General features: G+C 41.2%; 5 protein-coding genes across 8 annotated transcripts in view; 2 read left to right on the plus strand and 3 right to left on the minus strand.

Annotated features, from left to right (window-relative positions):
- The window catches only part of fam171a1 (family with sequence similarity 171 member A1), a 56,683-nt gene extending 52,187 nt beyond the window's left edge, over positions 1-4,496 (minus strand). For 2 of the 3 annotated variants that reach the window (XM_037785257.1, XM_037785255.1), the window contains exon 1: positions 4,373-4,496. The gene's annotated coding sequence lies outside the window, so the exon portion shown is untranslated. The remainder of the gene's footprint in view (positions 1-4,372) is intronic. The other variant, XM_037785256.1, reaches the window with a different exon arrangement.
- On the plus strand, positions 1,856-5,556 carry LOC119497267 (SPRY domain-containing SOCS box protein 4). Of its 2 annotated transcripts, none has more exons than XM_037785259.1 (3): positions 1,856-2,443; positions 4,364-5,130; positions 5,231-5,556. In XM_037785259.1, exons 1-3 carry the CDS (start codon positions 2,385-2,387, stop codon positions 5,359-5,361), a joined length of 957 nt encoding a protein of 318 aa, XP_037641187.1. In that variant the 5' UTR covers positions 1,856-2,384; the 3' UTR covers positions 5,362-5,556. The 2 variants fall into 2 exon arrangements, with proteins under 2 accessions (XP_037641187.1, XP_037641189.1); XM_037785261.1 differs by lacking the exon at positions 1,856-2,443 and adding an exon at positions 3,040-3,096.
- A 1,871-nt stretch (positions 5,557-7,427) lies between these two features.
- Positions 7,428-17,564, plus strand: msh5 (mutS homolog 5). Its single transcript, XM_037785258.1, has 26 exons — positions 7,428-7,630; positions 7,838-8,010; positions 8,093-8,216; positions 8,356-8,436; positions 8,698-8,751; positions 8,851-8,972; positions 9,094-9,203; positions 9,504-9,539; positions 9,826-9,908; positions 10,003-10,048; positions 11,135-11,273; positions 11,401-11,463; positions 11,549-11,677; positions 11,789-11,861; positions 11,973-12,082; positions 12,218-12,298; positions 12,397-12,484; positions 12,594-12,661; positions 13,294-13,412; positions 13,569-13,695; positions 14,329-14,478; positions 14,707-14,781; positions 16,410-16,556; positions 16,793-16,930; positions 17,018-17,091; positions 17,205-17,564. The coding sequence occupies exons 2-26, from the start codon at positions 7,858-7,860 to the stop codon at positions 17,323-17,325; spliced, it is 2,511 nt and encodes an 836-aa protein (XP_037641186.1). The 5' UTR covers positions 7,428-7,630; positions 7,838-7,857; the 3' UTR covers positions 17,326-17,564.
- Positions 17,565-17,668: 104 nt separating this feature from the next.
- Positions 17,669-21,541, minus strand: LOC119497273 (sperm acrosome membrane-associated protein 4-like). The gene is made up of 3 exons (XM_037785271.1): positions 20,589-21,541; positions 18,361-18,528; positions 17,669-17,928 (listed from the first exon to the last, which is right to left on the minus strand). The coding sequence occupies exons 1-3, from the start codon at positions 20,641-20,643 to the stop codon at positions 17,699-17,701; spliced, it is 453 nt and encodes a 150-aa protein (XP_037641199.1). The 5' UTR covers positions 20,644-21,541; the 3' UTR covers positions 17,669-17,698.
- A 619-nt stretch (positions 21,542-22,160) lies between these two features.
- LOC119496295 lies at positions 22,161-26,044 on the minus strand. The gene is made up of 2 exons (XM_037783478.1): positions 25,536-26,044; positions 22,161-24,680 (listed from the first exon to the last, which is right to left on the minus strand). Exon 2 carries the CDS (start codon positions 24,483-24,485, stop codon positions 23,865-23,867), a length of 621 nt encoding a protein of 206 aa, XP_037639406.1. The 5' UTR covers positions 24,486-24,680; positions 25,536-26,044; the 3' UTR covers positions 22,161-23,864.
- Positions 26,045-27,131: the final 1,087 nt, after the last annotated feature.

The following is a 27,131-nucleotide window of genomic DNA, read 5'->3' on the forward strand; positions in this document are numbered from 1 at the left end:
TGCTAAATTGTTAGCCTATGTGGCTTCAAGACGCCGACAGTAACATTAATATTGTCGTTGCTTAGCAGCGGTGTTCTCACGACTTAACCACTTGAACACCAAGCATATTGTGAACATGACTTCCCATGTTGTAAGAACAAGCTCACCAGTTTCATTTGAAGGCACCATTATACTATGGTGTCTCATAAGTTAAAGTAGTAAGTTATAAGTTTAAGTCTGATAATCACATGTTCTGATATATTAGATATACTGGATATATATCAGTCAAATATCAAACACACACTTCTGACCCATGTCACCCTGTTAGTCAACTAAAGGATGACGATAAACCTACAGGTTCCAGATTATGTTAAAGTCCAACTGAAATTATTGTGTTTTTTTTCTTCTCTGTAAATCACTTGTCTTGTGTTTCTGCAAAAATCTGCATGTGCTGGAACAATCTTTGTACAATACTGTACACAATAGACAATGCGTGTTGTGCATTGTATTTAGCTGGGAAGGTGTTGGTGCCAATGTGTTAAGGTATATTCAACAGCTGTCCTGTTAGTTTGTCTAAAAACATCTGCCTGTATAATCAATCTGTCCTACTGGTTTTAAATACAAAGCAGACACCTGAGGTCAGAGAGGCCTATGAGGATTCACATGAGGACCTTGATCAAATCCAATGGGGCAATCTGTGTGTGCTGACATGTCCTTATTATACTCATTCTTGTCATGTTAACTCTACACACCTAAAAAAAAAAATGGATACATTCATCATAGATAACTGCAGTTAACAAACCTAAAAGCTCAACAGTTTGAATGAATACAAATCTAAATCTAAAAAAAAAAACTAAAAGCACTGTTACATACCTACATGACACACTTTCATTGAATGAAAGTAGGTCAATTTGAGGGCATTGCAGCCCTCAGTCATGGCTGTAGCCCTTGACAAGGTTAAACAGATATGGCACACTAACCTTGTTTACTACTAGGGAGGGAAAAGGATTGGGAGTAGGAATCAGAAAAGCCAACAAAAGGAACAAAAACTGGCTTGAGACATGCAGCATGTGCCTCTGTGTCCTCCCGTGCTCCTAATTGCATCGGCAAGATTTCACAGACCGGAGGAAAACAATGTTGAGATCAGTTGAGGAAATACCTAGCACCACCCACCAGCCGGAGCAAACTTTCTCATTTTACAGCTAAATAGTACACTACAAGATGTTTCTGAAAACATTTGAGGCGAGAAATAGGCATTACAGTAACAGAATATTGATTCATATTTGATCAGCGCTGCCTAGTTTGACCGTTTGATCAGTTTGCGAGTGATTGACAGCTGCCTCCGTTGAATGAACAGCCAATAGGAACGCTCTCTCTGAAATTACCTGTGATTGGCTAAAGTCTGCCGTCATGGGCTAGATTTTTTAAAGCCTGAAAACAGAGCCATGAGGAGGTGCAGAAGTCTAGTTTTCTCTCAGAACACTTGAATTACAATATGCTGAAGGTTATTATGGAATTGTTGCCCAATGATGCCAAAAATATTCAGGTATATAGGTATATATACTCCTTTCCGATCTATTTACTATTATTATTGTTATTTCTTTTATTCATCTATTTAATTATTTATTTAATTTTTGTTTTCCCTTCTCTGGGATTATTCAATGTAATTTCATGTGTACATTACCAAACTTTCCGTGTGTACCACATTATCTCCATCACTACAAAGAGGAACAGGGGGGGTTAGGAAATATGGGTCTAGGATAACACTGTTTCAAACATGTAAACACTGATTTATTTATGTACTGCTTCATTGTACTTTTTGTGCCAATAAAAAATTTGAATATAAAAAAACGCCTGGCTCTGTTTATCTATAAATGTAATTTTGCCCAATAAAGTTTGACCCAGTAGCACCATGTTGCCTGTAAAACAGCGTCCAGGGCTTACAATCCCCATCGCTCACCTGTTCCTCTTTATGCGCATGCGCACTCTGGGATAATAATAATAATAATGAGTCGGTTCGGTTTCTATTGTATTTTCCTCTTCTTGCTATATAAAAGCCCGAGTTTCATCCTCTTCTTGTGTTTCGCCATTTTCGTTTACATTCATTACAGAACGCGATAAAAAAGAATAATTAAATTGATGATAGCTGGATGATAGCTGGATGATGTGGATGTAGAACATCACCATGGTTTCTCCTCTGTTTACAAACACGTCATGAGATCTCTTCGTCCTTGTCTCTGCAGCTCTGTGTGCACGTCAGTCTCAAGTGATGGACTGTGCTGTTCCCGTCTCGGAGGTCGTCCCAGAAAAAGCTTAACCAAAACACCGGAGCGGTTACGTTACCGAGCCGCGATAAGACGCAAGAGATGCTTGATAAGAGCCTGTTATAAACACACTGATAGAGGATGTCTGCAAACAGCCTGCGTTCAGCCACCACAGAGAAGGACTCAGCTAAACACAGCTGGTAAGATTTAAAGACTTGTTTGTTTTTACTGACCTACTGCAGCAGGTGAACTAACCTCAGTCATCTTTAAATTTGTTGCAGGTGGAGACTTTCTATCTTTTGTTATTATTAATCTACTAATTTCTGTCTAGCTTCCCATATTGCTATTTCTTACCTTATTCTACTCTTACCTTATTCTACTCTATAATCATTTTTAACAGTCTCTACTGCACTATATTCACTTTAATACTTTTTTCTGCACTATATTCATTTTAATACTTTTTTCTGCACTATATTCATTTTTAATTGTCTCTTCTGCACTATATTCACTTTAATATTTTTTTCTGCACTATATTCATTTTTAATAGTCTCTTCTGCACTATATTAATTTTTTTAATAGTCCTGTAACTGCACCTTCCACCTTACCTTTTAATAGTCTCTTTTGCACTATATTCACTTTTTTAATAGTCGTGTATCACAGCTGTTACCCTGCACTATATTCACTTTTAACAGTTTTCTTCATCTCCTTGTATTTTTATATCTGGTATATTTTTTTTGTACTTTTCATAACTAACTTTTTTACTGCCTTTTTACTAACATGTTTTTGCACTATGGAGCTGTGATGCTGGAAACTTGAATTTCCCTCGGGATCAATAAAGTTACTATCCATCTATGTATGTATCTATCTATCTATCTATTTTCTTGATTTATTGATAAATCGTGTAGTTCATATTTCATTTTTCTAGATTATTGATTAATCATTTGTTCCATAAAATGTATATTCAAAAGTGTTGAAGAGTTCTAATAGAGCTTAAACCTGCAGTAGGCAGAATATTTTTGGCATCATTGGGCAAAAATTCCAAAATAACCTTTCAGCATATTGTAATTCAAGTGTTCTGAGAGATAACTAGACTTCTGCACCTCCTCATGGCTCTGTTTTCAGGCTTTAGAAAATCTAGAGAGAGCGTTCCTATTGGCTGTTCATTCAACGGAGGCATTCAACTATCTATCTATCTATCTATATTTCTATTTCTTACCTTATTCTACTCTTCCTCACCCAGAGGTGTAAAATAATAACATTCTGGTACTTGTTTATAGAATAGTATTTTAATTTCAAGCTACTTTATACTCCAAATATAGTACATTTCAGAGGGAAATATTTTTCTTTTTACTCCACTGCATTTATCTGACGGCTAGGACTATACATTTTTAAAACCTATGATGAGAATATAAAATGTGATAACACAGTAAAAAGCAAAACCAACAGTATATAACATCTAGAATTAGCTCCTCCTGGGCCAACTACAATGTTAAAATGCTAAATGTCGATGCATCAGTAATGATTTATAATAGTATAATACAATAACTCTGACAGAGACCATTTTGCCTGAATAGTGTGTGTTTTTAATTTTGTAATTTAAGTCAGTTTTGCTGATAATACTTTGGTACTTTTACTGAATTAGGCAACAGTCTGAATGCTTCTCATGGAGTATTTTACAGTGTATCCTACTTTTACTTAAGACAAGGATTTGAATAATTCTTCCACTACTGCTCTACTTTTACCTATTCTGCTGTACTCTACTCCACCATACTTCTTTACTCTACTTTACCTTGTCTGCAACTTTAATCTACTTTCCACTCTACCTTACTCTACTCTACACCACCTGACCATATTCTACTTTACTCTATAACTTACCTTATTTTCCTCTACGCTTGCATGAAAGATTTTTTATTAATCAATCATGAAAATTGTCAAAAAATTGCAGCCCTTTTCTTTTCAGTATAAAAGGTCAAACTTACATGTGTACTAGGTGAATAACATTGTTAATTTAGCAACTATCCAACAACGTGGAGTTTAATTTTTCTAAGTACTTTTACAACATACAAACTGTAAACTACAGCTGAAATAATAATAAACTAGTCTTGTTGTCTTCTCCACAGTGACCTTACCTGTGTGTTCAGCTCAATGGGTGTCTCACTGTCAGTATGGCTGTACAGCAGGGCAGACGACGACAGCCCTCCCTCCTCTTCATCAGCTTTCCCTCTGCTTGCTGTCCCGACGTCCTCTCGCCTTGCGGTCACTCTGAACTCCTCACCGGTTGTCCCGGGAGACAGCCGTTCACACTGGAGCTCGGTCCACCGCTCTCCTCACTTCCTGCTGTCTACCTGCAAACAGGAAGTGACACGTTCACCTGTTGAGCTGAGCAGCGACGGGGTGAGGGCGGAGATGGGGGTGAAGAGTGGGCTTCATGTCTGGGAAGTGCTGTGGAGCGCCAACCACAGAGGGAGTCATGCCGTCATGGGCATTTCCAGGCAGAGCTGCCCTCTGCAGGCCTCAGGGTACAACGTGTTAATCGGCGGGGACTCCCAGTCGTGGGGCTGGGAGCTCAAAACCAATCAGCTCTGGCATGCTGGACAGAGTCTGGGACTTTATCCAGGAAAGAGGAAGAGGTGCCGCTCTGAGGCTGTGGAGGATTTTAGGACAAAGTCGTCCACTTCATCACACACAAAGGTGACACCTCTCCCCATCCCTGAGCGCGTCCTGCTGGTCCTGGACGCCGACGCAGGGACTCTGGGATTCGTCGTTGATAGCAGCTTCCTCGGCGTAGCTTTCAAAGACCTCCCTCGTGGTGTGGAACTGTTCCCAGCGGTGAGCAGCGTGAGAGGAGGAGCCAGCATACAACTACGATACCTGAACGGTGCCGCACGTGAGTTATCAGGTTTTTACACAGATCTGCTTTGGTTAGATCTACTTGTTTCGTTAAAACACCTAAACTAACAGAGTTTTTCTTTCTCTCTCCATCCAAGGTGATCCCCCTGCCCTGATGGCTTTATGTGGACTGACAATTCGGCAGTTTTTAGGGGAACAGAGGCAGAATCAAATGGACAAACTGCCTCTACCCACTTGTATCCAACACTACCTGCTTTCTAGTCAATAATGTACACTTGTACGTATACAAACACAAATAATAGGAAACATTTTGTCAATCACTCAAGTGTACCAAGAATTTATAGATTTTTATATGAAAAATGATGTTATTATAGCCATACAAGTGGATATTATTTATCTTATTTATTACAATATAATATATACACATTTCACTCTGTTTTCTTTCTTTGTGTATAAAATAAATGACTCTCATTTCAATTTGATGTTGTCATTATTGTTGTTTTACAGTTTCAATCCTTTTACGAATGGTAGAAGAAAGAACAATAAGGGTAATTCAGGAGTGTTGTTTGGTATAGGACAGGGGTCAGCAACCTGTGGCTCCAGAGCCACATGCAGCTCTTTAGCCCCTCTCCAGAGGCTCCCTGTGGATTTTTAAAAATGGAAATGAAAAACTGTTTTTTGTTTACATTTTCATTTTTATTTATCATTGTTGTAGGTCTATGGTACAACGGAGTATTAGGGCCACATTGAGGAAAAAAAATAATCTGATATTACAAGAAAAAAGTCATAATATTACAAGAATAAAGTCATAACTTTACAAGAAAAAAAAATAAAAGAAAAAGTAAAATTACTACTTTATAATATGACTTTATTCCAATAATACTACGACTTTTTTTCTCGTAAAGTTATGACTTTATTCTCATGTTACGACTTTTTTTCTTGTAATATTATGACTCTATTCTTGTAATCTTTTCCCTCAATGTGGCCCTAATACTCCGTAGTACATTTGCTCTTTGGCCCTCACTGCATTAGACTTATATACTATATACTAAGACTATAAACTGTTTTACCTTCATCACAATGCTCAAATGTTTTGCGGCTCCAGACAGATTTGTTTTGTTTTTCTTTGCCTATAACGGCTCTTTTGATAGTAAAGGTTGCTGACCCCTGGAATAGGAAGATTACCTTTTAGAAAACATAAATCAGATTCAGTAATGAGGGGGAAATTATTATTATTATGAAGAAATGGTGATCCCAAGTTTCAGAACAAACATTAAGCAGCCAAAACTTTTCCCTGCACACATATCTTCTTTCACTGACTGAAAACCTGCCTGCTATACAGGTGAAAGAAATGATGGAATAATACTGATAATAATAAATACTAAAAGAGAGTCATGATTATACCAAACAGGCTAATGAATGGCCAGATAACACCTTGCCTGGAAAGAGTCAGAGAGCCTTAACTCCAAAACTAACATGAAACACATTGATGATGCCTTAAATGACATGACACAGTTGCTTATTTATTCATTAATAACTCCCAAACAAAGCTATGAATGAATTAAGTTCTGAATCAATCCATATTGCAATGATAAAATTCAGCTGCATCTTTAAATGATCACTGTGTGTGGTTAGATTAAAGATGACTCAGATTCCTGGCTGCTAGTTTACCAACTACAGGCCAAATTAAATTAAATAAATAATATTTTAATCCTAATATTTATCATGTTTTATCCCAAACAGCCGGGCTTTAGAAGGTGAGAAGTAACGTTATACACTCAGTCCAATAGTAATGGAAAAACATTAGGCCTACTGAGCAATGGAAACATTCTGAGACATGTAGCTTAGCTAGCTAAGATAACTGTTATCTACCTGTTAACTCACTGTTAGTTAACAGCTAACTGTTAACTGTTAACTCACTGTTAACAGTTAACAGTGAGTTAACTGTTAACTGTTAACAGTTAACAGTTAGTTAGCTGTTAACAGTTAACTGTTAACAGTTAACTGTTAACAGTTAACTGTTAACTGTTAACTGTTAACTGTTAACTGTTAACTGTTAACTGTTAACTGTTAACAGTTAGTTAGCTAACTGTTAGTTAGCTAACTAACTGTTAACTGTTAGTTAGTTAACTAACAGTTAACAGTTAACAGTTAGTTAGCTAACTAACTGTTAACTGCTAACTAACAGTTAACAGTTAACAGTTAACAGTTAGTTAGCTAACTAACTGTTAACTGTTAGTAAGCTAACAGTTAGTTAGCTTACTAACAGTTAGCAGTTAACAGTTAACAGTTAGCCGTTAACCGTTAACAGTTAGCTGTTAACTAGCTAGCAGTTAACCGTTAGCTAGCAGTTAACTGCTAACAGTTAACTAGCTAACAGTTTACAGTTAGCTAGCATTAACACTAGCATGTATAAAAGTGCCGCTCTGGACTGACGAACATTGTCACAGAAAAGATTTTTATCAACTCCTTATAAATTATAAATCAGACTTTAACATCGACCGTTAGCTTTACTATAAAGAGTCCCAGCTTGACCTGTAAGTATATATACCTGTAAGCTAACCTGCTAACTAACGGTTATCTCAGTAAGATAACCTGAATTAACTCCACTTTGTTGACTAATTGACTAACTAGCTGAACGTTTTTTAGTTTTTGAAAGTTTAAAGTCATATTGTGTTTTTATATAGTCAAATAACTGATGTTAAGCATATAATTATTATCTTAATTTGACTGTTCATATCTAGAATTAGATAACTGGTTAGTTATGGCAGCACTGGACAGTCTGAGAGGAGGAAGAGGAGGAGGAGGAGGAGGAAGAGGAGGAGGAGGAGGAGGAGGAAGAAGAGGAGGAGAAGGGTTAGTTTTTGGTCCTCCAGGCATGAATGGAGATGAAGAAGAGGAGGAAGACTCACCTGCGGTAAGTTCAGAAGTCCCACTCACACCTGCAGAGTAGTAGATGGAGCAGTCATATGCACACACCTGTATCTGTTTATGACCAGGTGTTACTGAGTGTTTTAGCCCAGCATGGACAGATGGGCCTCTGCTTCTATGACAGCAAGGACTCATCTTTACACTACATGAGAGACACTCCTGACAACTACGACCTCCACCTGCTGGCCAGAGGTAAACAGCACACACAGCCTGTTACACAACATCTCCCACAAATACATTTAAGCTTTTCATGTATTTTCATTTTCACACATTATGTATATAAACTGACATTTGTGCTTGACCTACTATACTGTATGGACCTCCTTTTCAGTCATCCAGGAGGTTGGTCCCCATGTAATAATCACTAGTGCAAAGCAGGAGCGCTGCATGACACGCTTCCTGCAACAACTTGGTGAGTTCTGGGAGACAAACATGATCTCAGCATGGGGGCGGGGAGAAACAGAGAAAATGTCACACACAGACAAATTTGTTTTGACATGGTACGAGACAAGTAGTTTTCTAGGTCAAGAGAATGAAATTAGATTAGCTTGACACTGCAGACAGATAGTGTGATAAGGGAAAAGAGTGATTGTACAGCAGTGACACAATTGTGCCATGGGAAAACACATTTTATTATTTTCTTGTTTCAAACTCCCCCTCTGTTGTATCCCAGGTTCAAACCCAGACTACAGACCAGAGGTGGTCACTTATCCATATGTTGACTTTGGTAAACTATAATATCTAAATATCCTCATCAATTTTAGGCAGATTTGCATGATTTTCCACAATGAACAGTCTGATTTTGAGTCAATTTTGACTGTTGCAGGTCTGGAGGTCGGTAAGCAGAGGCTTCTTTCTGCCCACCTGCCTTTCCTTCCTGCGTCCATCTCAGAGAGAGACAAAATGTCCTACCTCTCCTCCTGTATCTCCTTTGACTCCCCCCTGATGGTGAGCCAGCTGTCTATATGTCATCCTATCCGTCAGTCCGTCGTTGTGCAGGAGCTGATCACTAACTGTCCATCATTTGTTTGTGTTTATGTGTGTGTGTGTGTGTACATCCGTTGGGTAGCTGAGGGCAGTGGGAGCTCTGCTGAAATGTCTGGACAGGAGGAGAGTGGGAGTGGAGCTGGAAGACAGCAGTGTTGGAGTTCCTATCCTGCAGTTCCACGCCTACACGCTGTAACACACATATTAATGTTGCTTTGCACACACACACCCATAGGACTGTGATTGCACATTTTCCGTAATGAGGAACCTTGAAAGAGTTTTGTCAATGAGGGGAGTTTTTTTTACTGCTCTGCATTTAGCTACACAGTTTTTAGTCTGTGGGCATTGTGTTTCATACTAAATGCACATTGACTGTATTACATTTCCTCTATAATATCTACCAGCAGACTAAACTTATCATGTGTGATGCGCAAGTTTTCATGAATGAAAATGATGCTTCTCTGAAATGTGCATTGTTTCTTCCCAATACAGTAAAGGTGTTGTTTGCATTGACCGGGATACATACAGGTAAGAGTAGATCATCTCTATCCAATATGTGTCCCTAAAAGCCCCTCTCCTAAATCTCTCACTAATTGTTCCTTGTTCCACAATTAAAACCTACAATGCAGCTGTTTTGTACAATGTTATACATTTTATTTTGACTATTACTTGTAAAAGAAGACTTGCTTACCACCTTTTATTTTATTTTTGCTCTTCTGCCCTTGTTGATACATTTTCTTAACAAATGCAAAACATATAGAAAGATACAAGGGTTTGAGTTGAGAGATCACCATGGACTTTGTGTTTGTTTCAGCGTACTGCAGATCTTCAAATCAGAACTTCACCCATCAGTGTACAAGCTGCATTCAGGGGAAAAGGAAGGACTCAGTCTTTATGGTACGCGGCCCTGAACTTAGCAATTCAGGACATTATTACTCCGTTTTATCTGATGGTGTTTACAAGAAACACTTGTTCTTATTGTGTGTTGCAGGAATACTGAACCGCTGCAGGTGCAAGTTTGGCTCCAAACTGTTACGGTGAGAAACACACAACAAAAACATAATGAAAGGGCCTTTACTTCATCAAAAGGCTTTTATAAGAGAAGACTGTTGTTTCTTTCAGCAAGTCCTCAGTATTCAGTTAAACTAAACTTTACCACCATGCTGTACGACAGTTGTGCAAAGTGAATGCAGTTGGTATGGGACATTGATGTCAGATACTTCTTGTAATGCTGCAGCACCACCACTACTACTAGTATTATGAGTTATGAGTTTCTAATAGGCAGGGCAAGTTTATAGCCACTTTAATAAACAAAGGAAATTCAAAGTGTTCTGCATCATTGGTTCTCAACCTTTTTTCGTGTCAAGAATCCTTAAATTGATTGACATTAGGTCACAGACCTCCATTTGATAAGATTTTGTTTCAGGGACCTCCATCTGAAAAGATTTTGGTTATTATGATTAAAACCAGAAGTTTACAGTTGTCAACTACAGTTGAGAAGGTCACCGTGGAGGAAGTGAAACCTATGATCAGAATAATCACTCTTATGACTCTTACTCACATTGGGCTCACTTCTATAGTGAATGAAATAGTGGAAATAAACTATTCCTAACTTTTCGTGGGACCCTCTAGAACACCCTCAAGGTGTCCTGGTTGAGAACCACTGCTCTACTTCATGCATACAAGACAATAATACTGAATACAACAATTATATAATCATAATTATCTGGTTAAAATGATCACGTAAAACACTTAATAAAAGTTGATTCATTCCTGTGAACATTAGGAGCATGTTTTTGTCATGTGTTTTAAAATAAACCGCAGCAGAGGATTTGTGTTTGTCTCAGGAATTTCAAGGTTTGCATACCGCTGCCTGTATCTATGGCAACAAGATAAATGTTTCAACATGATGCATCATCTGTTTTTGGTACTGTCACCAATCCTATTATGGTGGTTTTAATTCCATGCTGTGATTATTGTGGGAATGTGCATTCATGTAATTATGCCATTCTTTGCACAACCATTATTTGTTGCATACACACAACATCTGGGTAACTCTGGTTTGTGTCACAGACTGGAAGAACTAAAGTTTGCTAGAAGTATCATGTCCTCTCCTCTCTCAGCCAGTGGTTTCTGCGGCCAACACAGGACCTAGCTGTGTTACACAGGAGACAGGAAGTGGTGCGTTTCTTCACGTCGCCTCGAAACGCCGACGCCCTGAGCACCCTGCAGACTTCACTACGTAACATCAGTAACATCCCGGTAACAACTCTGACCAATTACCTCCTTTTTTTCTCCACATCTGGGACCATTTATCCCCTTACCTGCTGTGTCACCACCTGAACACAGAAATTATAACAGTCTGTGTGTGTGTGCTTGTGTGTGTTAGACTCTTTTACGCAGGATGTCTCTCTCTCACACCAAAGTGTCCGACTGGCAGAGCCTCTACAAGGTTGGAGCTACAGTATTACCACACGCAGCATATCCACATGTCTGTTGAATTTGTGCAAAATATTGTGTTTGTGTGTGTTTGTCAGACAGTGTACAATGTGGTGTGCATCAGGGACACGGTGCGACACCTGCCTCAGTCCATTCATCTCTTTCGTGACATCAGTGAAGGGTTCTCTGACGACCTCCACCACATCGCCTCCCTCATCAGCCGAGTTGTGAGACACACACAAAATGATACACAGCTACAAATCTGAGAAATCTCCTGGCTTTTGTTGCCAGTAGTTCACAATTATTTTGCAGCATTTGCTTTGCTTTGGAATGTGTAGGTGGATTTTGAAACCAGCGTAGTCGAGAACCGCTTCACCATCAAACCGAACGTGGACCCAGCAATCGATGAGAGTAAGTGCCTCCATTGTGGACTCTATAATAAGTGAAAAGGCCTGATCAGAAATGTGTTATGAGCCTGTGTTTATAATGTTCTATGGTGGTTTATTTCCCTCCCTCTGTCAGAGAAGAGGAGGATGATGGGGTTGTCCGACTTCCTGACAGATGTGGCCCGAAGAGAGCTGGAACACCTAGACGCTCGCATTCCCTCCTGCTGCGTCATCTACATCCCTCTGGTCTGAGCTTCATGTTGACTCAGCTACCGGCTGATCTTTATTTACTCATCTGACTTGAGCCCACATGTACTGTTTTATTGGTGGAGGCACCACATATAGCAGTGCTCATGTATCATTGTTTAATTCTCCTTACAGATTGGGTTCCTGCTCTCCGTCCCTCGCCTGCCCAGCATGGTGGAGAAAGAGGATTTTGTGATAGAGGGGCTTGAGTTTATGGTTTGTGTATGATACTGTTCATTTTGTTTGTTTGTGTTCTTCAAAATCACAAATGCTCATATGCTGTAAAACCTTTTCCTCGTGTCCATGTGGGCTAGTTTCTGTCAGAGGACCGTCTGCACTACCGCAGCGTGAGAACCAAAGAGCTGGACGACCTCTTAGGAGACTTGCACTGTGACATTAGAGGTCTTTTACCTTCTTACTAACAGAATACCCGATAGCAGCGTATCTGACATTGTTAGAAATTACCACAACCACTGAAGGCTTTCCTGATTGCACACTTCCTGTTTCTCAGACATGGAGATGGCAGTAATGACACAGTTGCAGAACACAATCCTTGAGAGAAGCGCTTCCCTTTACAAGGTCAGTGTGCATCACTGGGTCTAAAACATGACTCTCACTCTGATATGAGTATTTATGTGTGTAGGTGGAGGTTGTTCTTCTGATTAGCTATCATTGTTTTCTTGGTTGTGTTGTGTTGTACATTTTGATTATGAAACAGGTCATGATCTCATTACATTACATTATTGTTTTGAGGGAAGAATGAGCATTAAGTTAAGATGATTAATAGTTATGTTTACAATATTGTAGCTGTAGTTAAAATGTTTTAGCTATTATTATAACTTGGCAATTAAATTCATGTTAAAGAAACAATGAGTTTTATTAAGATACAGACTTGCAGGCTTTATTAAAGTAATACTCCACCCAAAATCTCTCTTTTGAGAATTATACACACTCACACTCACCCACCCAAACATACAAAAAAAAATTATCACATTGCTCCTGCAACACAATCTCCTTCTTTGTTTATCTCTATTTTAGTATGTTCCAGACACTCATATTTCCCACCAAACTGTGACTAAATACACAACTTCTGTCTCATTTCACAAGCACAACCCTTTTGACCTCTAAGTTTGTGAATTCATGCTGCTCTTTCATCGGTCAAAACGTCTCCGTTCAGGACAGTCAGGGTGTTTAATGCGTGTGTTGTGTAGGTTCTGGATCTCACGGCTGAGCTGGACTGTCTGATGGCGATGAGCAGCGCCTCACAAGAGTACGGCTACACCTCGCCTAAACTAGCCAGCCACAGGAAGATAACAGTCACAGAGGGCAGGTAGGCACTCACACACTAGATGGAAACAATTTTCCATTAAAGTATCATGTCATGTAAGTTTATCTAACATTAGTTTTGATTACTAATCTCATACACAGTACACACGCACATAAACCAGTACAAGACTGATAAAGTCTGTATTTTACGTTTTCCTAGACACCCGCTGTTAGAGCTGTGCTCTCCTGTGTTTGTGGCCAACTCCTTCGAGAGCTCAGAGTCGCAGGACAGAGTCAAGATCATCACTGGCCCCAACTCATCTGGCAAGAGCATCTACCTCAAACAGGTGGAACTGTTCATAACAATTACATACAATTTGATCATCTCAGTAACAGGCGCCATGATAAACTGCCTCTGGTCTTGACTCGCTCAAATGTACTCTGTGACACTGTGTTGACATGTTTGTTTACGTTACGTGCTTCAGTTTCCTGTCTACCTGAAATTGGCTTGTCTTTTGATGTTTTTGGGCCAAATATGTTTGTTTTCTTTACTTTTCTTTTGCTACACCCAGCGTTCAAGCTGTGTTCAGGCAAAACTAATAGAGAATTTTAAGAAACAAAAGACCAGTGAAGCTATACAAGTGGGAAACAATACTGGTTCAAAAAAATCTGCATAATTGCACATAATCTACTTTCACTTTTTCCAAACTATCCTACTATCTAACTCTATTAATAACCGGACGAAGAAGAAGAAGCCTTGAAGCTGTAATTTGCAACTTAATCAGAAAACACATTTAGGGCGCTGTACTGTAATTAAGGGCGATAATAACGTTCCTTAATGAGAACGTCTTCATTTTACATTCCATTAGGAGGAGTTTTGTCCTCCAGGCTGATGTGACTCCGCTCTCCTATTGGGTTAAGTTCACACACCACCGCATTTGTCATCCAACCCTGACTCGTTCTGATTTGACTTTTGTCAGGTGGGTCTGATTGTGTTCATGGCTCTGATTGGCTCAGACGTGCCGGCGAAAGAGGCAGAGATCGGTCTGGTGGATGGCATGTTCACCCGCATGCAGAGCAGAGAGTCTGTGTCTGTTGGCCTCAGCACCTTCATGATAGACCTCAACCAGGTACCTAACACACACACAATTTTCTGTGTGTGTGTATGTATGTCAGTGTATGTGGGTGTGGAAATAAAAGATATGATCTTCCAACACTACTGTCCTCCAGCTCCACTCCCACTCTCCACCTGTCAAGTCATTTTTTATAAAGCAACTACTGCCTACAGCCATAACACACACACACACACACGCTAAGACAAAATGTAGTATATAACACGTTGTGTCTCTATTCTCCAGATGGCCCAGGCTCTCAACAGCAGTACTGGCAACTCATTAGTTCTCATCGATGAATTTGGAAAGGGAACTAACACCGTAAGAAAAAACTGTTCCAGCACATTGTGAATTAAATACATATGCATAAGCATAACAAGGACACAGAGTGTCATTAATGCGAAGCGCCTGAAACCAATCTCAGCCACGAGTATCCAATTTAGAGCTGCGGCACGAACAGACCTTCAGTTCAGCCCAACATGTGCCACCTATCAGCAAGAAAACAGCAGCAGCTGTTCAGACCTCCAGATATAGAGGTGTTGATGTGCACCATCTACATGCATGCTGGTGCAAACTGCAGGCAAAGAACTGCTGTTTTTCATATAGTTTCACTTTGTTTACATTTGATATTTTAGTTTTGGCAACTAGGGGAATATTTCCTGCTGGATACTAGGAAACGTACAGTGTTCGCTCGGCTCTGAGTATCACTATGTTTTCTGTCCTCCATCACCATCTGCAATGTTACTCTGGAGAGGGATAGAGCCGGTCCAATTTTATTTATCTGAAGAAGAAAATACAGAAGAAAACAATAAAAGAAAATTACCAATGTAGGTTAAATGAGTTCCGTCTTAGATGTTAACGACAAAAATTGAAAGCGGCTATAATCAATATTTTTTAGCTGTTGTGCTTTGCTAAAAAACCCTGTATGCTACCTGCTCAGCACCAAACAGCAGACAGACCCAGTTATCAGCTAGCTGGTGAACATAGTGGAGCATTTGGCAGCTAAAGAGCCAGATATTTCCCTTGCGAGTTGGTGGAGGCCAAAAACAGTGCGAGATAAAAGAGAGTAAATATTGGCTTTATATTCGCCAGGTGGCCACAAACAAATTAATGATAATGTTTCTCTGTTACTGTTGGATGTGTGAACAAGCAACTGTTTGCTAACAAATTTGCCATAACAGCTTAAAAGGGGATAATATGTCAATTTTGTGTCCACAACTTGCTTCCACTGCTCCACGTGGCCAGATGCTGTTTCATCTGAGTATTGTTAGTAATCTCCGCTGGAGGTAAGAGTGACACAATGCTAAATGCAAAACCCCAAAAGTGCACCAGCACAAAAACAAACAACAGCTCTAAAAGAAAAGAAATTGTTACACTCTTACCTGCAGGTGGTGCATGTGGTAAAATGTAAGCAGCTGTAGCTTTCCTTGCCTGTACGTGGTGACCATATAACCCCAAGGACTGGTTCTTTTGTTGCATGTCATACCCCTCTGTCCCCACATGTCTTGTCTATCTTTCTACTATATACTATCAGAAATAAATGCAAAATGACCCCCCGAAAAAGTTTACATCTGCAGCTCTGAACTGCTGCTGCTGTTTCCTGTAGGTGGTTGTGGAGAATGTGCAACCTATTTGTACAACAAAAGTTTCAGGGTAATTAAAATAGACTATCATTACTGACAGAGAGGATTTCTATTCTTGTGTGCATGATATTTGTCATAACATTAGCAAACAGTTAACATTTGTTTTTGTAATCCTGTTGAAAGGGGACATCTGGAACCACACAACAATAGGCAGGAATGTTCTGTTAATTGGTTTATTTGTGGCACAAACTCAAGCTCAAGCTATCAGGGGTTTATGTAAAGAGCTTAACATGTATTAAGACTGAAAAGGTTTGACCTATAGGAGCTCAGGAAAACAACAGACAACTGTATGATGATCCCCTTCAGGTGGATGGACTGGCCTTGCTGGCTGCGTCGATCTCTCATTGGCTGAGAAAACCCCCGCCGGATGTTCCTCACGTCCTGCTGGCTACTAACTTCCACAGCTTGCTGCAGCTGGGCCTGCTGCCCTCCTCTGGCCTGCTGTCTCTTCTGGTACTAACAGATACTCGACTGAGCTCGCACAATGATGAAATAAATGTAGCCCGAAGCATTTTGTGAATGTTCAGCGAGATTTCATGATGATAAACTAATGCGCTGCACAAAACTTCCAAATGACCAACTAGCTAATGAGACTCCACTCTGGATTTGTTTTACCTCATTAGAAGTTTATTCTATTGTTAATGGGATTTGTGTGTGTGTGTGTGTGTGTGTGTGTGTGTGTGTGTTAGACTCTAGAGACAGCAGTGGACGGGGATGAGTTGGTGTTTCTGTACCAACTGAAGGAAGGAATCTGCCAGTCCAGCTATGCTGCCAACATCGCAACGCTGGCGGGCCTGCCAACTGGCCTCGTGCAGAGAGGAGTGGAGGTAAACACACACATAGATACACCCACAGATACACAGAAGCATGCTCACATAGACTGACTGTTTGTGTGTATGTGTGTGTTTGGCCAGGTGTCTGAACTGTACAGGACAGGAAGGCTCATCAAACGCATTGACAGAGCATCATCGGACGAGCAGGCCAACAGGTTTGTTGAACTCCAGCTACACAGAACGACACACAAAAACCAACACGACAGAGCAGTGTATGTGAAACACAGATGTTTGTGTGTGTGTGTGTGTGTGTGTGTGTGACCGATAGGTGCATGTCTGTGGTGGAGACGTTCCTGAACCTCGACCTGGAGGACAAAGATTTGGACCTTCAGCACTTCATGAAAGAGGAGCTCCTGCCCTCTGCTGGGGAGCTGCTGAGCCGCAGCTGAACATGTTTCTACAGATCTGTGGTCAGTTTGTTCGTTCACTATCAAGTGTTTTCAGCTGGTTTTGGGAGAGAGCAAGGTTTTACTGATGCTCCATCTAAATACATGACAATAATTATATTACAGTATGAAACATTTATTATACCGCATGTGTGTTTCAGTTGAAATACCATGTTAAATATTGTACAAACAGATTTGCTCTTCGGTTTGATTAAAGTCTTTCTAAATTGTTTAAGCTATAATTATCTAAATTGTGCTTTCTAATTCAGTACAGTTATTCTGTAAAGCTGGTCATTTTTCTTCACCATATGGTTGAAGTCCTTTCTGTATCACTTCACAGTCTTTTTGTTCGACAACATAAATAAACGCAGGTGGTTTATTGTGATCCCGTTGAGGCTTCAGTGAGCTGCCAGGTAGTTAGCACAGCCACAGTGAGGGAGAAAAGTGTGGTGATTGGAAGTTTGTGCACCGAGTTGCAGAAGGGAGTGTCGCAGCAGTGTTTGGTCATTACGAAGATGGTGTTGTTAGAGAAGAGCTCCACCGTGGTCTCCACGTCGCACTCGTCTGCCCTTACACAACCCAGAGTCTTAACGTCCAGAGTATCAGCTGTGGAGACAAGACCATGGTGTTCAGTGTAACATGTCTGAGTAAATTAACCTTTGCGGTCCTTCTAATGCTTGGTTATTAAATAACAGACACAAGGGCTGCCCCCTCTTAGTTGATTAGTCAACTAATCCTTCGTTGTGATCTTAGTCGACTAAGATTTACTTAAGTCAATTAGTCGTTTTTTATGCTTTTTTCATGCTGAATGACTTATTTCCAAGAAACTTCTGAGCACATCTCTGGTAAACACAAGATCTAAAGTGGTGCTTTTGTGTGATTCTTTGTGGAGAAACTCAGTTTTACAGATCTGTCGATTATATCAACCAATCGATTAGTCGACAAAATCGTACGAGTGTTAGTCGACTAAGAGTTAATTTGTTTCGGACAGCCCTAAAAGACACACATTGATTAAAAATTCAGTCTTATCCAACACACCTGCCTTCCCTCGGCCCGTGTAGCAGCGCTCCCCGACGCTACAGTTGGTTTCGGTGGTATAGCAGGCATCCCAGAAGCCCAAGTCGCAACGGAAACACTCCAGTAACTCCTCTTCTTCCTCAAATCCCACTGACTCCATGAGCTGCTCTAGCTGCTCCTCCTCCGCACCTGAGCCCACAGAAACACCACAGAAACAGGACAGTTTGATACAGTAAAGCTGTACTGGCTTGACAGAACATGTTGCCAAATGAGGAAAGTGTCTAACAACAAGATAATTGAAAAAACTTTATTATCAACTTTATTATTAAAGTTATGTCAACTCTATTGAGTAACCTGGACTTGACCTTTATTTAACCAGATGAGCTCCATTGGGATTGGAAACTTCTTGCCAAGACGGCAGGATAAAAGGTTGAAAAGACAAACAAGCTAAGAACAGAGAATATCCTCTTATTAACAGTTTAATGGATGAGAAGAGTTGAATTATTCAGATTTCGAGGCGTTTATGTAATGTGTTGTTGGACACATTTATTATTCAGGGGGTGCTGAATGTGCGAAAGTGTTGGAGCGGCGCTGTTGAAGGACATCAAGCCAAACTGATGAGCCACACTCTGCCGAGCGCTTGAGCATCTCACAAATATTTTGTTTATTCTGCAGCAGTCTGGAATTTGTTTTCTTTGAGTGGATGACTTGTGTTATTCGGGTTGTGCTCCAAGTCTTAAGGCTGTAGCATCGTGTTTTTATTAACCAGACAGATACTGGAATTAATAGAAAGAGTTGGCAGCAGCAGTGGGACAAACCCATAGTTATTCCCAGCACAGTGTGCTGCACAATCCCTCAAAATAATATAAACTTGTGTAACACATTAGAACTTGAAATACAAAACGCTTCTTCCTAAAATTAAAGATTTATTGGCAGGAGGAAATAGCTGACAGAGCAAAAAGTTTTCTAACCGATCAGCAAATGTGGCTTCGTTTTAAGCTCATACTATGCCATATTATATTCAAATAACTGTAAATACAGCATATTTGGATACAAAAACGTGATTATCCAGGTTGTTTTGGATGTCACAGCAAATCTTTGTGAGGTTTAACTTTGGAGTTCATTGTCAGAACACATCCAGTAGCTAAATGGCTGGTTTCAGTGCTGCTATAGGCTGCTGCTGCTGCTGCTGCTGCTGCTGGAGAAGGACTAATCTCCTCCTCGGGGCCAAGAGATGAGTTTCATCGAGACTCCCAATCCTTATCCCCTCTTATCTTGTTAGCTTGTGCTAGCTCAGGTGGACGAGCAAACAAAAGAGTAGTGAGGTGGGGTTCATTGTGAGGAGAGAGCAGACTAAATCCGTACTCAGCTATCAGCTACAACCAGTGCACACGTCCTGCAGTAAATCCTGCCCTTAATGATCATGTTATCATGCTCAGTTTCTTGTGGAAGAGAGCTGTTGATCCAACTGTATGGATATTTCGGAGGTTAAAGTTTGTGGTCCTGTTGAACTGTGTTTCTTCACCCCATTTATATCGATGAGGGAAGACTAAACTGCAGCCTCCAACATGACTATACACATATTTTAAAACAGTTTCAATAAAAACTGAACATTATAACGATCATGAAGTTAGGATTTATAGCAGAGCTGCAACGTTTGATCGATTAGCTGATGGACAGAAAATGAACAGACAACTATTCGGATAATCGATTCATCTTTTGAGTCATTTTCCAAGCAAAAATGACACAAAAATGTTATGGTTCAAGCTTCTCAAAGGTGAAGATGTGCAGCTTTTCATTGTCGAACATAATTGTAAATTGAATACTTTTGGGTTTTTAGACCAAACTAGACATTAGAAGATGACACCTTGGACTGTGGGAAACTGGTATGGACATTTTCATACCAAAGATTAATAGATTAATTAAGAAAAGGATCAGCAGATTAATCAGTTACATAATAAAATAATCATTAGTTGCAGCCAGTTTAATGCAGAGCTGTTATATCAGCATGGACATCAGATAAAATTGTTGGTATTTCACAAATCAAGAAGGCTCTTAATTTGATTTGAACATTAATTAAGTAGATAATTCATAATTTGGTGAAACCAGCAATGCTCATGAATAACTACCAACCAGAAATGAATCAGATTTTTATGCCAAGTTGAGAATAAAAAGTTCTCGTCGTTGAACAGAAGACAGAGTTCGAGGTACACCTACTATAAAGTACTAGAGGTACTACGTCTTCTTACCTTGAGCAGGTGAGAGCATCATGATGGCAAAAACACAGAATATTAGTCCTCTCATTTTGAGCGGGGTACTTCTTCCATGGACTGCACCATGAGGACTGCCGAGGAGACCGGAAGTGGGGATGAGATTGGATTAGATCAGGAATAGACCTGCTATTAGTCCTGCACCGATCACGGCTGCAGAGAGGCTGTAGATGATCAAACGACGGACGTTTTTGGGGAATAGCTGCTGCGAATTAGAAAACTCACGAGGGCTGGGATGTGGAGTCTGGCCACCAGAAAGATTTCATGTCTCCTTTAAATGTCAGAAAATGTCATTTGGTTTATTAGGTTGTTTAAACAGTGTTACATCTAAAACCAAGCTGGTAACTCATCGCTGTGTTTTCATGAAACACTGACTGCCAGATGTGGAGGTTAAAACTCCTCCTTTGTGGTGGGAAACATTTCTCCATCCTGCTGACGCTTTTCACTTTGTTTTACTTCTTAACTGAATCCCACTTCCTGCTGTAACGAGTAGAAAAAAAACACTTTAAAGTGGCATCTTCCGGCTGGTTGATCCTCAGTCGCTCACATCTTTTATACCAAAGAAACGTTGATCACAGCTCCTCTCTTTCTTAAGGAACTGACACATTGCATATGTCCTGAGTCAGTGTAGGTTTAAGCAGCTTACAGCCTCTCGTCCATCTGCTCAGATATGTATCGACACACATTCATCTCTCAGAGGAGGGGGCTCAATTCACTTATATCCTCAATGCAGCAAAAAGAAGAACGTGCGTCGCTGAATTATGTAACACAACTGTTGCACGTCCACGTACACACACAGGAGAAACCTCAAAGATGTCTTGTATTCTGTGTTGCTGCAGTGCTGTCGTGCATAAAGATATTTAAACTTCCTCTGGTCAGTTTGGTGTCAGATTCAAAGAGGATTCAAGCCTGGTGAATCAAACTATACACAACATGTAAAGACACAGGAGCAAATTTATTCCTGCTGCGGACAAGAGCTGAAATAGTTAGTTGATTAATCGTTTGAGTAATTTTTTTAAGCAACAGTGTCAAGATTTGTTGCTTTTATCTGACTAATATGAGACAAAACAATCAATTTGAAGCAATTTAAGGTATTTTTCACTATTCTCTGAAAACTTTATAATCATTTTGGGGGATGTATTGCGTGGTGATGGTATTTGTGTGTATTTTAGCCTACCCTCATTGATATAAATGGGGTGGACAAAATAATAGAAACACTGTCAGTATTAACTATAATGTAAACCCATTTGCGGCAGTGTGGCGATTTAGTTTAAAGAGCAAAAGAGACACACCGGGTGGGCGGGAGGGGAGGTGAATGGGTCCAACAAACACAACGCTTTCATCCAGGAGACCACTGTTTGTGTCCCATGCGTCACGTTACAATCAGCTGTCCCGTGTTCATAATGTTCAGTGTCATCTTAAGACTAATCTTAAAGTGACGCCAAGGGGCGATGGTGGCTTAACACATCTACAAACTGCAGCCCGCAAAATGACCACAAAAAGTTGAACCTCTCTTACTAACAGTTTCAACAAAACTTGACCATTAAAACCTTTGTGAAGATAGGATTTATTGCAGGACTGTTGAATCAAACCACATTAGTTGAAACTGGGTGTGCCTAATAAACTGGCAACTGAGTGTGAACAAAAAATATTAGACAATAATCGAGAAAATAATCTGCAGATCAATCAGTCAGCAATCTTTGGCTGCAGCTCTGACATTCAGCATCAATCCCTCTAAATGTAAACACGTCAGAGCATCTCTCACAGTGAGAAGGACTCGTGTGTGTGTGTGTGTGTGTGTGTGTGTGTGTGTGTGAATGAGGAGAGAGCTGCTTTCCTAAGTGTGAAGGAGGCTGCTTGCAGCTTGTTGCAAGATTCAGTCAAGACTCAGACACATCTCCTCGACTCATACCTGCTACTGAAATATACATCCAGCATCTTAAAACAGCATAATGTACCTACACGAACCCTTCTACCAAGTGTGTGCGTGTGAGTGTGTGTGTGTGTGTGTAGGAGAGAGATGGGTGCTGCCTTTAGTGAGTGAAATGTGTGGCTGCAAATTACTGTACGCTTCAGTCTCAGTCGTCATCTGGATGGCAGGATCCCAGCATGGGCCCGAACAACAAGGAAATGCTCCGCAGTCCTGAAGCTCCTATAAAACCCTTCAGACTGATCCCCTGCGTAATTAGAGGCTGGAGGAGAAAATGCTGGCGATAATTAAAATCCTCCCCCCTTTACTTTACTGTTCAAACATGCTCGCTTTTCGTTTAATTGGACCAGATCATCAGCATTTGACTCTGCATTGTTTTGCTCTGTTTTGCAGAAGCCAAAGATTGAGAGATGGAGGACAGGATATTTGAATAAAGCGTAGGAATCAGATGATGAAGCGAGAGGAGATGAAAGGTCGGGATGGTGGGAGAGTGAGGCTTCAGTTACACTACTCATAGGACCGCTTTTTCTCAGCTGAGCTGCGTCAGAAATAACTCATAACAGCCTCACCAGATTTTGCTCTTTTCTTTCTATCCACCATCTGATTGAAATTCTTTAAGATCTCGCCTCGACACACTTGAGAAAAAGGAGAGAAACTGAGCAGCTGACACAAAAAAAAAGTTGAATTACAGTAAAAACACTGAAACTGGAGTCCACGCTTGCATGTGTACAGAACAGCAGCTGGTATTTATAGCGGGGCCGTAGGTGTCGAGTGAGAGGAGTTTGGCCTTGTGCGTTTCTCTTGTTTACTCCGAGACACAATTTCCTCAGATAAAGAGCAGATTACAGTATGTGTGAGATTAGATAAAGACTCATTTAAGGCGTAATCTGGCTCATCCTCTTAACAGAGGAATTGTAGACGCTCTGCATGTGAGTCAGTGTGTCCATCTCGCAGTACGGCACCCAAATAAGTTTTCAGCAAACCCTCCTCGAGTCCAAATATGGTCAAACAAGCAGTGGCTTTAGGGATTTTCGGGCACGGGTGAGTTCAAAGACAACAAGATGGCGAGTTGACATCAAACGGCATAGCTCCAATCTTTCAAACGTGGGTGAGTCAGAGAAACGATGTAGGACAAAACCACCCTTCACAGACAGTGACTCAGAGCCACTGCGCCACTCTGTGGCACTAAAACATACCAACAAACGTTTAATCTGTTTATTGAGGAATGCATAGTCTCGTCTATTTAAGTGTGTCTCTGCACGTGAAACTTCTAAATGAATCTCATCATGCATATTTTATGAGACCGTAGAAACCAGTGGGTGGTTTCAGTGTGGAGGAAGGCCTGTCCGTGTGTTGACGTTGATTTCACTGGAGTTGCAAGAGTCTGAGTAGACGGAGGAGATGGAGGGGCATGGTGAGGGAGGGCGAGGAGTTGGCTCCTGGTGGTGCAGAACTCGGGTCAGGAGGGTAGACCTTCCTTCCTTTTCCTCCTTTTCCTCCTCCTCCTCCTCTCCATCTCTACCTCCTGCATTCGAAGGAGACGGCGGTGACGGCCTGCTGCTGGTGTCCGCGTGAGGTGGAGGAAGAGGTGGACCACAGTTCTGGTTGGAGCTGGAGAGGGGGAGCGTGTGAGTCGGAGCGGCCCAGGATCCCTGCTCTCCATCTTTACACCCCCACTGCTCCTGGGAGCTGAAGCTGGGCTGCTCCTGTGAGTCCTCCCAGCCGTCCCCACCCTTCAGATCCTCAAGGTCATCGGGCGGGTCACGCCTGAGGATTTCCAGGTCCCGGTTCTCGTAGAGCAGCGTGGCGGCGCAGATGAAGATGAACAGGCCCACCCCCATGACTACGGGCCCGGCCAGTTTCATCCTGTCAATGTGGGTGCTGCCTCTGCCCACGACGGGCAGCTTGGGCGCCGCGGATACGTAGCCCGCCACCGCGACGGCCATCCCCACCAGAACCACCGCCACGCCAAGCAGGAGCCACACGCCCGGAGCGGAGCGCAGGTGCAGCTTGGTCTGGAGGGCTTTGCCTTTTTTTCAGGTGTGTGTAGCATGCTGGGAGGCAAACAGGTAACGACTGGGAAGAGTGGGAGGAGGCGGGGCTGCAGACGGGACTGGCTGCTGTCATCCTCTGGCTTTACACTGAACAGAGAGAGGAGAGGACACAATACAAGAATTAAGTAACAAAGTGTTGCATGCAGCACCAGAGGGAGAGCACTACTCGGGGGTGTTGGAGAGAAGATAGTTTACTCTGCATTGCACACAACAGGAAATAGCTGCTTTAATAAGACATGTGGCTGAGTTAATGAGATGCCAACCTCTCTGCAGCCCCTCCAGTGTCTCTGTGGAGCCTCACAGAGACTCTCTCTCTACACTATCGCTATCTAGCCCTGCAGCAGCAGCAGCTTCTCTGAACCTACTCTGAACTGCTTATCAAACCACTCATTCATCAGCATGGGAATAAAAAAAGGACTGACCCTCTTCAGGACCTTATTAAATTCACTTCGCAATCTCACTGCAGTCACGAAAATTGTCCCATTACTCCAGTCACTGCTCCAAACTGAACTCATGATCTTTAATTCCCCCCCTGAAGCGAGTGATTCAACAGGACGCAATGATAAATTGCTGTTTTTTAAGTGCTTTTACGCATGCATCTTTAATGTTTAATTCATGCTGGTGACTACATTAAATCACTGCAGCTCACTGGCCGGCTACTTTAACGCATGCAGTCACTAGAACATCAGATTGAGGAAGACTTGCCTTGTTTCGGAGGTAAATCCGAAGCAGAAACTGGCTCTTCGGCATTATCCAAAATAAATAAGCATGAGTTGAGTTATTCCTCCCACTCCTCCGTGTGTTCAATCCACACTTCTTTCACCGCATTCCTCCTCACATTAAGGCGTCTTTTATCCTTTTCTTTAGAGCCAGTGTGCAGAGCAACAGCGAGCACTGCGGAGCCACAAATGAAGCTTTTCTAGTAAATAACAGTCTTCTTACTAAAAGTGGTGCAAAGCCGCTCTGCTTCTCTCTCTCTGTGTCCTCCTCTCTGCGTGTGCGCCTCTGCAGCCTGTGTTTTCATTTCTCTCTCTCTCTCTCTCTCTGTGTGTGTGTGTGTGTGGAGAGGAGGGGTCGTGGGAATCTGAGGCTGGTCCAGGCCAGTCCCACGGTTGGACCAGTTATTCTTAGTGATCACCAGCCATCAAGTGTGAGCAGAAACGGTGAAGATCCTGGAGGAGGAGCAGCAGCCCTCCTCCTCCACCACAAACCTATAGGAAATACATGAACGAAAAAGATACCCACCATACTTGGTTATATATCAAAGCCTGTATACGCATGATATTTTTATGACTTTTCATATACATGATGTACTGTTTCCTACTGATCCAGGCAGCCAATATGGTTTCCATTCAATTCTGTATGAAAATCAATTAGCAGATGTTGGAATTTTGCTTTTTTTTAATTTATTTTTTTAATTTTGCACAATTTATGAATAAGATAAGATAAGATAAGATGAACCTTTAATAATCCCCGGAGGGAAATTCAGATGTCAAAGCAGCAACATCAGCAAACAGAGTGAAACACAGGAGAGGTAAAGGTATACAAAAAATATAAAACCAATAAATAGAGATATAAAAGATACAGAGTGAATGGGTGAACATAGTGTGTACAGTCCGTCAATAAATAAATGTAGTATTTACATAAATACATTTAATATGTACATATGTGCAGTCTATAAATGGGTATAAACAATTAAAACACAATACATATAAATTAGAACAAGATATATATAATATATGCTTAAAGGGGAACTGCACCCATTTTTAAGTCAGTTTAAGATATTGGGGAGTAGCCTATCCTACTACTGCAAATATGGGGAAAAAAAACGTTGTATAAAACCTTTTGTAGCTCCAGAGGGAGCCGCATGATGAAGTCTAGTAAATTGCCTCAAGTGATGTCACTTGAGTCAGCGTTGGTTGGGTCTGAAGAAAATAATTTTTTTAAATTTGGGGCTGTGGAGTTAGAAAGTGATTTTACCAGACCTCCGTAGCCCGCTTCTCATCTCTGCTCGAGGCTGGCCGCTAATCTGTGACAAAACTGTCAATGGTCGAGTTGCATTGTGGGTAATGTAGGCGGCTGGTTTTGATTTGAAAGAAGAATCTGTGGAGTAAAAAAGACAAATGAACCCAACTCTTCAGACTCCGCTCTAACGCTCTGACTAGCTTTGTCTGAGGCTGTGCCAAACCAGCCCCACTAGGCAGATATTATGCAAATGTATTACTTGGTGACATCACCATGTTATGGAAGAAAAGGCGTTTAAGGAGCAGTGTTTCTTAGTATCTTGGATATCGCTGGTTCTGCTGCTTCGATTGTTATTCTTTTTAAACTGTCTGTGAGTCCGACGATGTTCTAGGAGTGCAATGCTAAATCAGTGGAGTACTCTTTTAAAGGTACAGTGTGTAGGATTTGGCAGCATCTAGTGGTGTGGTTGCAAATTGCAACCAACTGAGTACCCCTCCGCTCACTCTTCCCATTCCAAGACTGCGGTAATGTGAGCCTCTGACTGCAAAACTGTGGCAACGCAGTTCGCCTCGC

The sequence above is a fragment of the Sebastes umbrosus genome, chromosome 11 (genome assembly GCF_015220745.1).
Source record: "Sebastes umbrosus isolate fSebUmb1 chromosome 11, fSebUmb1.pri, whole genome shotgun sequence".
NCBI classification, from domain to species: Eukaryota; Metazoa; Chordata; class Actinopteri; order Perciformes; family Sebastidae; genus Sebastes; species Sebastes umbrosus.